This window comes from Atta cephalotes (assembly GCF_000143395.1).
Source record: "Atta cephalotes unplaced genomic scaffold scaffold00005, whole genome shotgun sequence".
Taxonomy (NCBI): Eukaryota; Metazoa; Arthropoda; class Insecta; order Hymenoptera; family Formicidae; genus Atta; species Atta cephalotes.
Window position 1 is genome coordinate 4047908 of NW_012130069.1, and position 16032 is coordinate 4063939.

A 16032-nucleotide genomic window follows, 5' to 3' on the forward strand; every position below is an offset into this window, starting at 1 on the left:
TAGAACGTTTCGTAACGTTACGTACGTACGTACGTAGTACGTACGTACGTACGTACGTAACACACACACACACACACACACACACACACACACACACACACACACACACACACACACACACACACACACACACACACACACACACACACACACACACACACACACACACACACACACACACACACACACACACACACACACACACTCACTCACTCACTCACTCACTCACTCACTCACTCACTCATTCACAGACACACACATGCACTTTACAACAAATAGCGTCATTTCGCACGAACCTTGGATGAATAAATCGCGATATTACGAAACACCGGTATCGCATATCGTCCGTCGACAGGCATATAACTTTATATATAGAGAAATGGAGAGTATAAAAATGCGCGTTGTATTTTTTCAGATGATTTTTTTTTGTTACTCATCTTATAGCTAGTATCTTTTGATGGTTCTGCATCTGCAGTCTGCTGAACATTACATATGAATGACATTTCTGGAAGTTCGTAATTCGTTCGCTCGACTTTTAATTAAAAAGCATGCATTAGACTGATCAAATTCTATTTGTGTTTCATTTAAATGACGAAAGCAATTGGACACGCGACAACGTGGATATAAAAAAAAATTGACATCACTGTGGGATATCATTTCCAACAATTGCAATGGAAATATGTCGTCAATAATGTCTAACAATTATTGGAGATCTGTTTTTTTATTTACGCAATAGAATATGAAAAAAAAATTAGATTTAAAAATACATCTAAAATTCAACTAAAGTCATAATGACTATAAAATTTAATTATCTACAGGTTATATTTGCGATATGATTTTTGGATCATGTTATAAATAAATATCTCTCGCGAATCGAATTTATCGTGCAAATCGAACGAATTTTTGCGGGACAAATTCAACTGTTTTTTTTTTTGTCAATTTCATCCCCGAAGCCACCGAGAAGTCAAGCACCTGATGCATCATAGAAACTTTCCTAAATTCGTTTTCCTCGTGTCATAATGGAGGCATTGTGTTCCTGTCATCTGTGTGAGATCTCGTTGGGGGAAGACGACGACGACGACGACGACGACGACGATGACAACGAAACGTGACGTATTGTCGTCATGTTTCGATCGCTACTGCGCGACTTTTCAGATTGCCACGTGCGTAGCATAAACGCGAAAGTCTCTTCTTGCTCTTTTCTCCCTCATCGAAAAATTTGCCTTGAATTCACCGACGCGTATTCCCCATCTCCCGCAATAAATTATAGCTCGGTGAATAAACGGCGAACTTCCTCGCACTGGCATGCTCGACCTGTTCGACGCTCTCGCGTACGGAAAGTTTTCCGAGTGATTCGTTTTCCATTTAGAGGCAGGTACATCCGCGCGCGCCTTTAGAATCTCGCCTTTCCCGCTTCCTAGATTGGATTTTCCTCTCTCTGGACTGCACGAGACGCGAATCGCGTTTGATTTAATCCGAGGATTTGTCGCCTGCCCGCCAGACGTAAGGAACGGTCCGCTTATGAAGTTTAATCGTCTTCGGAAACAGTCTGCACTCGCGTTAGATTTACTCTCCGTAAGAGAGAATAAGAAGCTCGTACTCCTTTCGCGAGACATTCTGTACTAATGCAGAATTCTCGATATAAATACGAGAAATTTTCACGGCGGATTATGCAATCAAATCGATGGATTTTCTTGTTTTCAATTAAAACTATCGGCGTTTTGAAGAATAATTCGGAGTTTTGCAACAATTTCAGAGATGCTAAAAATCACTTTAACGTAGAGATCATCTAGATTACGAAGAATTAATAATTAATTTGTGTTAAACTCCTGGTGTTATCGGAATCAGACGTTTTAACTGTCGGATTTAGACTGTCGGTTCCACTTCCATACTTTTCAAACGCAAGAGATATATAATATAGATATTTTCTTACTTATGTAGCAGAAAGTTTACTCTTAATTCCAGAGTCAAAAAAATGGGTATATATGGCGAGTAGATCCAAAAAATCTTTTTGATATATGCACTCGTGACGTTTGTTTATTACGTAAAATACAGTCGGTTGGAGGAGCATCTAACCAAGCAGCAGATCATTCTCTTGAAATACTCCGCTCAGTTATTAGTTTCGCGTATGCCGCGAGCGACGCATACCGGGTGTATCGACGTTTCAGGAGTCGACGTGAAGTGCCGGTGGATGACTATCCGGATGCAGCCAACTCCAACACGAAACGTTCCACCGCAATGCAAATTAGCTCGGGCTGCTTGTCTATGGAAACGTCGAACTATCCTCGCCGCAACAGCCGTCCTGACGTCTCGCTCATTTGTCTGCGACCACTTCGCAAATGCGCATTCAGTAGTACTACGAGTAGTATTGCGAGAAAGGCCAAACCCCGGAGCTCAAACTCCGTCTTTACATATTTCGCTGTAATAATTATTAACATGAATACTCGCAACGCGAATCATCGCAGAAATATCTACGTTTGTTAAGACGTTAAGTAATCATGCTGTCATAATTAATGTCATCAATTGTTACGTGTGTGTTGTGCATTTAATGAAATACTAATGTGGCAAAATGAAGAATAACGTAATTTCGATTTTTTGCTTTGATCGCATCTTGGTATACTCATACTTCAGTTGATGCTATCATTTTGCATTTAATGATTACGTAGTTTTGTAGTAGATTTTATAACGTGTAATTTATTATAACGTAATTATCGAACCGAGAAGTTCAAGTATAATGCAAATTCTTTTACGCTGACGCTGACTATCGTCGACGGAAATACCGAACTACGTTGCATCGTAGCATCCATGTTATGACACTATTATCTTTTTCCTTTTGCCTCTTTTTATCTCGAGCTACATTTTTATTTTCTCATGGTTTGCCCCGTTTAATGAATATACATCCATTACGGTTTTGCAAAATTTAAAAAAATTTTAAAAGAGCAATGTTTAATAAATATATTACTTTGAAAGAATATTTAATTATATTATATCAATTTATTGTGACAACAACAAAATGATTTTTTTTTAATAAATAATATAGTGAACGTAATAATAATATTAATTTATTATATAAGAATGATAGCAAAAAAGATCTATTTAATTATTTTATTTCACTTATATTAGAATTAATTATTTTATTCTTATATTTTCTCTTGCGCGCGTCTAATGTATTTTTATTGTATTTTTATATTTAAATTATGAAGCACCAAGATGTTTAGTGGAGATGAAAATTTGCCAAAAACAAATTTTATTCATCTCTACGTTTATGGAAAGCACTTTCCGCTTTGCATTACGGTGCATTTTCTTTTCCTATATAACCGCTATCTTAAGCAGCTTTTGTTTCCCTCTTTACTCTTGTTTATATCTCGCTTCGTTCATCGCACTTAATTTCGTGTTTGTTGCGCGATTATTCTCTGTTGTATCTCTGATAACAACTCTGATATTTTTATCAGCATAAAGATATTATTTGTAACATATTTATTCGCAATATTTTTTCTACTAGGAAGAGACTGTTTATTTATTTGAATATTGTTTGTACAAAATTAATTATTATTTGCTAAATAATCTTAAAAGTAAATCTTAAAAGTAATCTTAAAAGTAAAATTTTTTTGTACAATTATTTTCTATTTGTTGTAAAATGAATTTTTTTTAATAATTAAAATAAGCCATGATGTACGTGCATTTATAACGAGATGAATCGATTAATTAATTATTCTTCCTTATTTGTGAGATATTATACCTTCTCCCAATATGATGATATACTATATCATTATTGTACGGAAGAATATTCGATACTATTGATAAGTGCCTAAATTTTTTGTATATGAATTAGTAGATACCTTTTTATACGATACTATTTTTTGCATGCAGATAAGCTTGAAAATAGCTGAATAATACGTACAATAATAACAGCCATGCTTTTACTTACTACTCATTCGCCATGTCCTGAAATCCTCTTCCAAGTAAAGCAAAAGTAATCATCTTGAATTTTTCATCAAGTAAAAGCGCGAGACTAAACTCGTGAATTCTAAAATCCTCAATTCAGAATGTATTATTTTTTTTATATTATACAATTCAGAATATAATATGATATTTAAATGGAACAAGCTATAAATTCTGTATATCGTTTATTAAATCTAATTTATAAGTTTTTATTACTTACAATACATTAATTTAATTATTCGTGCGTATTTTCTTTGAAATACTAGGAGCTTTAGCTAATTGCTCTTTATTTTTTCTTTTTTTTTACAAATATCTATAAATATTTTCTAAAGATATTGAAGTAGATATAAAAATCATTTAATAATAATTTTTTATATTTGTAAAAGTGATGAAAATTAATCTAGTACACGAGTGCGTAGTAAAGAATCGAAAAAAAAATTCTCATGTGGACTAAATAAGATTAATTTCTGTCGAGCGAATAATTTGATTTGCGTGTATTTTTGCACTGTAAATTACTCACATTATATTCTAATTTATTTTTTGAAGCAATCTGACATGTGATATTAGAATATTTTTTTGACAGAATATTTTTTTTCCTTACAAAAACCTCATATTGGCCAAAGTATCATTGAAAGACAATATAATTAATTATTTATTTGGAGTACTAAAAGTACTGAACAACAATGTTTTTAATATTTAAAATAAGTAACTAAATTAAGTAAATTAATTACTATCTTTCAGTATTGGTCAGTATTATATTTCTATAATGATGTTGCGTTGTTAACGTAACAATGTTCGAAGAGTTATCACCGTCATTTGGAACTTCATCGTTGCTGTACGCTTGAAAAATTAATCCAGCGAAACGCAATTTGACAACGTCTCTGTTTTAACCCCCGTAAAACGAAAGTTTGCGTACTTTGTCCTGGCGAACTTAAGCGAAGTCGCAATAAGTCGCGGACGCGCGAGGTAAAGTGGCGCACTTACCAGCATTCCGTAAAGTCATGAAAGAAGTAATTGTGCTTGCTCCGCATAAGGAAGCATGACGAAAAATGTCTTAACGTCCGCACAAATAAATGGCGCAGCATAAGTTTCTTTAATCACCATTTCTACGCTCTTAATAGTTCTTTAAGTATCATTTTATGACTCGTTTCTGTGAAAACTAGCATTTTCTTATCGAAAACTTGTATAAACATAAATAGGTAATCGCGGTGACTGCCTGATGTTTCTGATTTGTTATTTTATATTCAATCTTATATAACGCAATGAATACGAAACCGCGTATTGACAAAGATTGCTGGAATAACGTAATTTTCGCGGACTCGAGGTCGATTTACCGCGGTTTCTGCGAGTGACGAACGACGCTCATGGGAACGGAACGAACTTTCCTTAAAAATTCGCGGATTCGTGTTTCGCACACGACACTCCAGAGAGAATCCACTCGCGGTCGGAATAAATCCAGCGCGTGAGATATATTTCGGTAATAATCGGCGTATACATAAATCATCGCTCAGACCGAGGCCGCCATTATGAAGGAAATTGTAGTCACCCCGTCTTCTATTGCGTTCTCTTTCGCATTCGAAGCATTTTAGTGCATTCATTGTTTTTTAATTTCTTTCCCTTCATTCTCTTTTAATTGATTTAATTTTTAAACAATTCTGAAGAAATAAAAGAATAGGAAATAAATGTAATAAAAGATAAATAATTAAAAAATAAAAATTGTCAGTTTATAAAATAACATATAGATGTTTGTGTAGGAAGAAAAAGTTTTGAGAAGAGATAAAAATAAAGAATCTATAATGTGATTTATTATTTATACGGAATCCAATAGCTTTATGTTATATATAATATGTATAGAACATGCAGTAGCCATTAACTGACAATATCCCACTCGGATATTAGAGCAACGCAAATGGGCATAAGTTTTAATATACTTGTTGATTAAACTTGCATTTAAGCTGATTAACCCTCGACAGGGTTATCGCTTCGATGTGAGAGATATATCGAATAGAGATATTATGTCACTACCTGTGTACATGTATTACACTACACTACACACACATACACACACACACACACACACACACACACACACACACACACACACACACACACACACACACACATATATATATATATATATGTAAATTCGAAAGCAGAGTGTATTTAATATCTCACTTGATGAATAATATTGTACGTTTCAAATTTCGATCACATTTCTCCTAAATGTTGAGTAATTAATATACATATATATAATAAAATGTTAATATATATTATTACATATATTATTTTATATACAATTTAATTAAAATCATACTTACATTTACATTTTTTGTATATAATTATAATTGATAGCATATTTTATATTACAAAGAGAATATCTTGTTTATTGATGTATATATAAAATATCGAAAATAAAGGATGCTGTTCAAATACTGCGGTTGACAGTATGCGGATATAAATTACTAATTTATTCAACGTTCAAGAAATTTCACATACTTATCAGTATTTCGCGGATTTCACAGCACAACCAATTTGTGACGTTTGATTCCAGAGTCAACTCTCCCTTATGTGTATCCTTTTGCAGATTCGTTGTTGAAAGGAATCTCGCTACGCCGATTAGATCGGTGGCAGTACTTTTATTTTTCGCTTCAATACACCTTTGATTTGTTATATGCTGACACACTTGTATTTACTGGGTGTTCGGTTATATTATAAAAATATTTATAGAGCTCGCTCTCGCGATATCGGATAGATCGTCGCTTCATCAACTAAACAAATAACTTCTGGCCACCGCCGCCAGTGTTTGGTCGAAAGTCCATAACGGTTCGTCGCGATTCGTGAACTCTCAAACATAGTCCATTACCTTTATTATAGCACGAAATTGTATTCGCGTATGAATCTCATAGCTGTATTAAAGTCTCCCTGAGGAACAGCAGGGATTTCAGTTAGCCATAGCAAAGTTTCTCTAACTCTTTTGCCTTTAAGTACTGTTAAATTCCCTTGATATTAGTTTAATTAAGTATTGGTTGTGAACTGTATGAATTTTTGTTGGTCTACAATTTTATTAATGATAAAATTTGATTAGTATAGTTTTAGTATTTTGCGATTGACATTGTACGATAAAGCTAAAGATATTGTACGCATTGTCATGAAAGAAATAAATATCAAATTTTATTAGCTTTTGTTCATCAATGATGCTTTCTAATTGTTTAATAGAAAGTTTAATTAACCGAAAAAATTACATCAAATATCATATTTATTTCCATTGAAGTTAATTATTTTCTTTACGCATCAGATAAAAAAGCAATTAATATCCGCGTTTGACCAGCTACAGCATAGTCATTTCTGTTACTTAACATTCTGTATTTCCGATGATGTTTTATGTATACATTCATAAAAGAGATACTTTTATTTATATACACGCATTCATTATAAATAAAATATATGAATTCTTAAAAAGATTTTAATATTAATAAAATACTGTCACTTCTTATAAATATTCAAGGATAAAATATAATTGCAAATTATAACACAATTTTTAACTATAGCACAATATATAATTAATTATTATATAGATATTTACTTCCATTATATATAAAAATAATAGTAATTGAAATACAATTTTAATTAACGTTATCGAAAATTGAAACACAATTGAAATTAATTAGATCCTGTCAGAAACTATTAGAAACTATTAGAAAAAGTTAATACAATCCGATTAGGTATTTAATTACTGCCACAGTCGATTGTCAACAAGTTCGAAATAAATTTTAACATCCCTATATATATAAGGATGTTCCGTACTTGGAACCCCTTAAGTATGCCAACTATTTCTCATGCCCGACGGCATGATCGCCGCGCATAATCATTCCGGGGCGGCGCACAATGAGCGGACAAAACGCCGAAGAATCCCTCGCGCTCGAGTTATTTTTATTACGTTCGATTCATTGCTTCGTCTCTCCTCCCTCACGCTTCTTTTCTTTACCATGGTTAGACCCATCCATTTCTCTTACCCCCTTCTCTCTCATACGATGGCAATACGGTCGGCATTCATCGCCGTATGCAGCCGGTGGGCGCCGACGGTATGCACCACCATTGCATTGCACGAGCACGATCTTAAGGTAACCAGACTTACGTGCATTCCTGCTCGCACCTCTCTACTACCCGTCTGTCCTTTCTCCCTCCCGACGCATTTCAACGGCTGGAATTTCGCGCAATTTCTCCCGTTATAAACGTGCACACGCGGCGAGGATGCTCGCGGCGCCAACAACGAAATATTGACATTGCCGGCGCGGCGCGGATGCGAACGCATCGGCGGAAAATGCACTCGTTTTGAACGTTGTAGACATGAGGAAGAGGGCACGGTGGTGAAGGGATGAGGGAGAAACTGGCGAACGTAAAGGGAGAGACTGCGAGATATTTTTCGCGCGATGCATTTTTCCACGGAGTCACGCGTACATGCGGCCGACATGCTTACGGAGGCGGAAAACGCCGGCGCGCCACCGTGATATACTATACATGCACGTCTCCGAGCGCGACTGCGGAAAAATGTGAGTAATCGCGACCGCAGTGAATTCCGGCCGAGGGGAAAAAAAATGATTGGACACAGCTCTCATTTACCGCGTTTCCGTCCGCTAGGTTTCTAATTCGTGTCACGTGATGCGAAAGATGCGGGTATATCCGGATGCTGACCTAAACGCGCGCAACAAATAGGAACCGCAGATATGAAACTTCCATCACGAATTACCGAAGCGTATTCTTTAACTGAGAGAGTTATCTTTCTTTTCGTGAAAAATTTCAACCGAAAAATATTTCCGGTCTTATTTAATATGGAAATTTAAAACAACCCGAGAAATAAAATTTCCTAGGTACAACAATAATTAATGAAATCTTGTATATCTATTAATGAAAATTATGTAATGCTTTCGTATTCGATCGTATAGATAAACTGTATTACAGTACAACTCATATGAATTTTAATGAAGAAAATAAAAAACTGGTATCTCCAGAACAACTTTATTTATGAAGGCAAATGAAACTGAACTGAAGAACGGTGTAATATAAATTTTATTTATCGCAAAAAATATTACGCAAGCAAAATGTGCATTGGCCCTTATATTCCGCACATTAATTGTTTACCGAGGAAATTAAAATTTTCCAATAACGAAGTGTTCTCCATGTTATTCGCTTTGATTAATCCTCATATAATGCAGAATATCAAGTGCATGAGATCAGTAAAACGAGGAAGTGAAGTAGCCTGTTAGTACGATTGCCAATTCGAGAAAGATAACTGAAAACTCTTCGCAGCGAAGAGCTTTCGGAGAATCAGTTTTCCATGGTATAGGCCCATTAAATTCCTGCGGGGTTTGATTAATGTTCATTCATTGTCGAAAGCATTCAATGTCGGCGAATTTAAATTCAACTTCTATCGACGTGTTCTATCGACTGTTCAATCATCAGGAAATTAATTCATTATGATGTTTCTTTCGCCCTCTCCCTTCTTTCTTTCTCCCTTTCTTTATCTCTGTAGCTACCTATATGTCTCTTTTCCTGCACTGCATTGCGAGAGAATTTTTCAATTATTCGTACATATTGCGAACAATTAGTGAAATTCGCAATATTAATTTCGATGGCATAGGTAATTACGCGTGACTGGTCGATTATTGAGCTTGTAATATGCTATATTTGATGCTTTTACAGAGTTCAATAGTAAACATGTTTTTCGTATCTAGAATTCTTCGAATTAAAAATTTTGTCCAGTACTCTCTATAAAAGCAATGCATTTGAAAATATAAATTTTATCTCAAAACTCGAACATTATGTATTTACACGGAACACTTATACGGAATGCGATTAATTAATTGAAATGAAAAAGGATCATTTTACATTTCTAATATTCTTTTTTATACATGAATTTTGCGACTACAACGAGAATAATATAATAATTCTATTTATGAATGCAGACTAAACATGTATAAGTATTTGTTGAATGCTTTTAGATACGTTTTTCAATTTATTGATTTGAACAACAAGCTGTTGACAGCGTTTATATTTTATCACATGCAAACGTGTGCCATTTATTTATTAAATATGACGGACAGCTGTATTAAGAGAGAGAGAAAGGGCAGACAATATATTTTCATGTTGCGTACATTTGCTTTGTGTACGCGGAGCGTTAATTATCAATTTATTATTGAAATATTCATTAATATAGTAATATCAGAGATTATTCTGCTTCTTACAATTAGCGTTGAAAATAGCACGAACTTATAATATCAAAATATTATTAATAATGAACACGAGTCAAATTACTAATAAATGAAAACTCGTGATCCAGTTTTCTGTTTCTTCCCAATTTTAATAGAAAATGCAACGTTGTAATATATAATCGAAAGAAAAGGGAGACAGATCAGAATGTATTTAAAAATCTATTTAAAAACTCTTTAAATAATTTTTTCGAAGCTTCATCCTCGGGGATATGATAGGAGGCACGAGCGCGTGCAACACCGATCGTCAGCGGAATTCACTCGAGAGGCGTTAATCTTTTTTTTTATTTTAGCAGAATATCCACCGTTTTAAGCCACCGAGTGTGCTAGCAGGCACGCTCTCCCAGTGGTTACGCTCGAATTTTTACGAGTATTGATTCTCACTCGTGTCGATACTTCTCCTTTTTGCGTTCCAGCGCGTCGAGCATGGTCCTGCTGCTGATCGTTCTTTTTATATTGGATCGCTTAAACAGAGTCGATCCCTTCATTAGGAGGGGACTAGTTTAACGAATTATTTTCTCCGCAGCTACTATTGTTTCTCATAACGCAATTTTTATAGCCGGCCGCTTCCGCGCGTGAGATTCGCCTGCGAATTTTTCCATTAGAAGAAATTTCCATATTAATGAAAGGCCAACGGAGACGAGACAGGCGCGAATATAGGAGAGAGAATGAGAAAGCGACTCGTTGAGTCGATGAAAAATGCGCCACGCTGAGTGTTTCGCGGAGTTCACGTCGTACTTTAGAAGAGAGGGCAGGTTGGGATAAATTTAAAAAATAATTTTCCCTCCACCGTTTCCGAATTTTCAAATACCTGTCTCATTTTTAGTAGGGAATATACTAATATAAAATTAATCTAACACAATATATTCATTTAACTATAAAAAACATTTTGATTTATAATAGAATCTCCTGTGCGATAATTCTGTCACATCTAATTTAATATCCTACTAAAATCGTATGATAAATTTTTTCGTTTTGCTGCTGATTATATGCCTAAAGAAAAATTTTTTTTCTTTATATGTACCAAAATTATGGACAAACGATACAAAACATTTTGCTCTTTCCCGTGCAATATCGCTGACTTTCGCTTTGTTGCTGTTTCTGTTCGCAGGCGAGAAGCACCATATGCTGCCCACCGGAGAGCTGCTCATCTTCTCGGTGACTCCAGCTGATGCTCACTCGACCTACCGTTGCCGCACTGTACACCACGTTACCGGTGACACCGTGGAAAGTTCCTCGTACGCCAGGCTCGTGGTTACCGGTAAGTCCTCGTAGGACTCCTCGTAAGTCCGTCAGCCCGGATCTCTTCGAGTAGAAGTCCGGAAATCCTCCCTCGATACTCTAAGTGAGCTCTGAGATTACCACGAAGTTAAGGAAAGGAAAATACGAAGTTAACGATAAGCACGTAAAAAGCTGAATAATAATGAGGCATTAATTATGCAATAATTAATACGCCGAATAGTCTAATAGTAGCAATTTGCAGAAACACCAGGGCAAGACAAGGGATGCTGATTAAAAAAAAATTCTGGCATTGATCTCAATCTTTCTTATTTTCATAGTAATACAAGAGCTCAACTATTAATTATCTTTAAAATTTATAGTATAAAAATAATTACAGTATAAAATAATACAGTATAAAAATAATTCTTTTATACGTAAAATATAATATTGTGTAATATCTTTTTTTACATATAAAATAATATTTAAATTTCTTTCTCTCAAAAATATTATATAAAAGAATGTAAATGCGCATCTTTCGCGAAACTCACGGGCCATGCATAAACGTTCCCTCGGCGATCTCTTACATCTCGCTAATCTCTTATGCCCGTTACGTTTCATGTGTTCAGGGCGAAATGTTCTAGCGGTATAATTGTGATCCACCCTGTACGTGAGCGGCCGTTCATCCGTAGCATTTCTCGGGATGCCCAGACGCAGAATATCCCCGCGTTTTATGCATCTACTTAACTAAACACGTTTATACATGGTTCTCTCACGCTTGGCCTTCCGCACACAGTGAATCGTGATGCATTGTTGCGCATTTCCCACACGCCGCCGACCTCTGGTAGTTTCAGCCTCCTCTTCGGCTTCCGGTCGCACGTGGCGCTTTCTTCATGAATAAATCATGAGTGTCCGAAATGCTAATGGCCGAAATGTTCGCCGACGATATTTCTGCCGACCCGTTGAGCCAAATGCACCGACATCGTCGAAAATATGCTCGGTATTTGAAAGGACAACGGCAGGCTGCACCTGCTATGTCCTATGCAAACAGATTCGAGAAAATCCCCTAATTTCTCTGAATTTATTAGATATTCCTTTCATGGAAAAATTGATAAAATATCATTTTATTTAGTCGAACCATGTTTTTTCAACATCGTAATTTTTCAGTATTTAACTCACCTTCGCAATTTTCCATAAACTAACAAATTACTTCAGTGATTAGATTTTCTAGTTCACTATTTATATCTTAATTATAATTAATCCGTAATTACAGCAATGAGTTATTTAGATTCGAAGCAAAAATTTCAAACGGTTGTAAAATCTGTTTAATTAATGCTATGAAATTTTAAATTATCTAGATTAAAATCGAATCTTCCTGTCGCCGAAGGTATAAGTTATTTGCGTTCTGTACTTCAAATAGAACGTTTTAGAATTTAGATGTAGTTTTCATTTAGAATTTAGATGTAGTTTAGTTATTGAGGATTAAATACATATAACACGAAGATTTTATTTTAGCAATTTTCTAATTAATGTATGATTAATTTATAAGCGACTCGTCGCTTATTTTCTTTATTTAGCCGAAGATATTGTGTTTATACCATTCGGAATGGTGGCACAAAGGGTGTCTGACGATCTCGTCACGAAAATTCGATAATTTCAATCGGTGGTACGGACGATCTCGTCACGAGAACTCAGTAGTTTCTCCGGTGTACTTCAGCCAGTACCTTGTAGATGCTGACTGATAAGGCATAAAATAGGTCGAACGCGGATGAGAACTACGGAACAATGGAAGGCTAATGATGAGAGTGCACCATCTTGTCTATTTTGGTCGCACACATTGAAGCTGATAAGATGACGAAGGAAGAGTTGGACAAGCATATTGTTCGCTTCCTAGCGACATCACTCGCTGTTAAATTAACGCTTTGTGTATTTGAGAAGTTGAGAGGTATCACAGACGCGAATTACAGAAAATTCCAGAGACGCACAAAGTGTCGCTACATTAATCCTCTTTCATTAAGCATACTTAAGGATGCTTCAATTATCTCATTGTGATTTTATAAAATAATGTGTCGTTTGATTTAAAAGCAAACTTAATAAGTTAATTATTAGGAGACAGTGGGAGAACTGCGAACATGAAATAAATGTGAACGTGCTACTATTGCAGCATTAGAGTAATGATAATCTCTTATTTCTTGCATCTAGCCCAAGTGTCATTATAATCATAAAACGCATAAGCTGGTTAAAGTAAATATCATTACGTATTTTCGATGATTTTGATATAGAAAGGAATGGGGACATTGCTAATATCAAAATTATATAAAACCGATGAGATTATTAATTATAGAAATATTTATTCAAAAGATATTAGCTTTAAACATTTAACTATAATAATTAACATTTACATGTTATTAATATAACATAAATTATAATTTTACTTCGCATAACGGCAAGTAATTCTGAATAGCAAGGATTTTTTTTTAATTATAGCTTATATTGGTAATATGTGAATGTTAATTATTGTATTTTAAAGCCAAACAGGCGTATCTTTTGGATAAAGTCTTTTATTAATTGATTAATAATCATCGATTTTATTTTATTTTTTCTTTAGGTGTCGCAATTTCTTCACTCTCCCTCTGAGAAAGATAGATTTTGTTATTGTCATATACAGAGTGTTAAAAAAAATTATTCAACATTTATATAGAAAAATATAACACACAATATCAAGTAAAAAAACCTTAATGAACACGAAAACTCAATCGTTTTTGAAATATAAACAATTTTGTATGTTAGTATAATAACTAACTTATTATAATAGAACGTCATGCTATTTTTACAGATTTTTGGATATTCGTTAACATGATTCTATTAATATGAAAGAAATAATGACAGTTCTAATAGCATTTTTCATACTAAAAAAAACCAAAATTGTAAAAATTGCAGTCGGGACTCTGTATAAATAATTGTAGATTTACTATACAAATGCTGAATAACTTTTTATACTCCCCGTATATTGTTAATATAAAACAATTGAACGATCAAGAATAGTTTTATCTGTCGAAAATAAATTTTTTGTGAGTGTATAAAAACTGCCGATGAGAAATTGATAAGATTGGCACGATCGCGACAAAAGGCTTAGCGCCGCTTCGTCGAGTCAGTGTCTTGTTTTCGCGGTTCAGCGTCCTCCCGCCTCTTTTTGTTATCACCTACACCGCCCCCGTATTTTTCGTGACCTCTCATCGCTCCTCTTTCCCCTCGTTGCTTTTCGTGCCAGCGACACGGAGTTATAACACTTCTCCGCCGCATTTTAGAGAAACGCAGCCTTTTAGTCGAGGTAGTAGCATTTAAAAAAAACTGAGTGCAACTATGAGAATTGCGGACCATTTAGAATTGAAATTTTTAAGATCACGCATCTCAAAAAACAAAGCCTAATACGCTGTTGATCATGTGACGTAATATCGATATGTTTTTTCAATTTTTTTAACTTACGTTGCTTTTAAGAGTTCAACGCTTCTGTCGTAGAGAAAAATTAGTCCACGTGGACATTCGAGAATGTTTGCGAGACTATTGTTTGTCAAACGGATGGATGGAATTTAATATCAAGTCTTTGCCAACATCCGATACTTTACAATGCTTAATAGCTTCCGTCGCGTGATTTTTTTGTAAGGTACAGAAATATTTACCTTCATTGTGTCGAAAAAAATTTTCGCAGGCGAAAAATTTTGAAAGCATATTGTCTATTCGCAATAACTTAAAAACTATTATAGTTAAAATTTTATAGATATAATATTTTTATAGATATAATATTTTATAGATTTTAGGAAGTTCTAAAAAAGATAAAAAGTTAATTTCTTCTATTTATTGATACATTTTTATATAGTATACGAGTATATATTAAAAACAGAACTTTACTGTCAGTTTTATATTAATTTTCAATGAACAAGATAATTTTATACATAGCCAACCGAGAAGAATGCGTAACATCTAATTTAACACGACTCACGAAAAATCTCGTTCAAAAAAAGACACCACATTTGGCACCCGGACATAACATTAATTAAGATCGCTGGAATTTTTCCAACGCTCTCAGTTCAGCTTTCAGACCAAAAGCTTCTAAACCGAAAAAACCGTACCAAACTTTTTTCCGTGCCGAGATGCATCGTGAGGATTGCCAGACTTACGAAGAACACTAAAAGTTAAATTTACGCTGAATTCTCATTAAGTAGACGAGACGTGCGATCTCATAACTGAGAAAGCACAGAAGGTATCTTACTATCGACGATAATGTCACTCGATCTCTACTAAAAGTTCGTCGGTGAGATAGAGCGAAAGTCATATCGAGATAGTCGACGGCTCCTTTATGGCCGCGATTCGCATCGCAGTGGAACAAGTCGAGGACAGGTCGGGCGACCCTGTTAAACCGAGCGTTAAATTAGTTCGATGGCCGAATAGTTTCCGGTGAATTTAGCATCTTTGCCGCCTTCGGCAAGGTGATCTCGTTCTCTCGGGGATGTCTTTTTGCATCGATAGAGAGAGAAGGAGAAGAGGATGAGAGATAAAACGAGAGAGAGAGAGAGAGAGAGAGAGAGAGAGAGAGAGAGAGAAGAGA

The 16032-nt window shown here is 34.9% G+C and overlaps 1 protein-coding gene across 1 annotated transcript in view; it reads left to right on the forward strand.

Moving 5' to 3' along the window:
- Positions 1-16032, forward strand: part of LOC105626328 (Down syndrome cell adhesion molecule-like protein Dscam2) — an 89440-nt gene that overhangs the window by 5120 nt on the left and 68288 nt on the right. The window contains exon 4 of the mRNA XM_012207630.1: positions 11320-11469. Coding sequence (XP_012063020.1) covers positions 11320-11469 — 150 coding nt within the window. The remainder of the gene's footprint in view (positions 1-11319; positions 11470-16032) is intronic.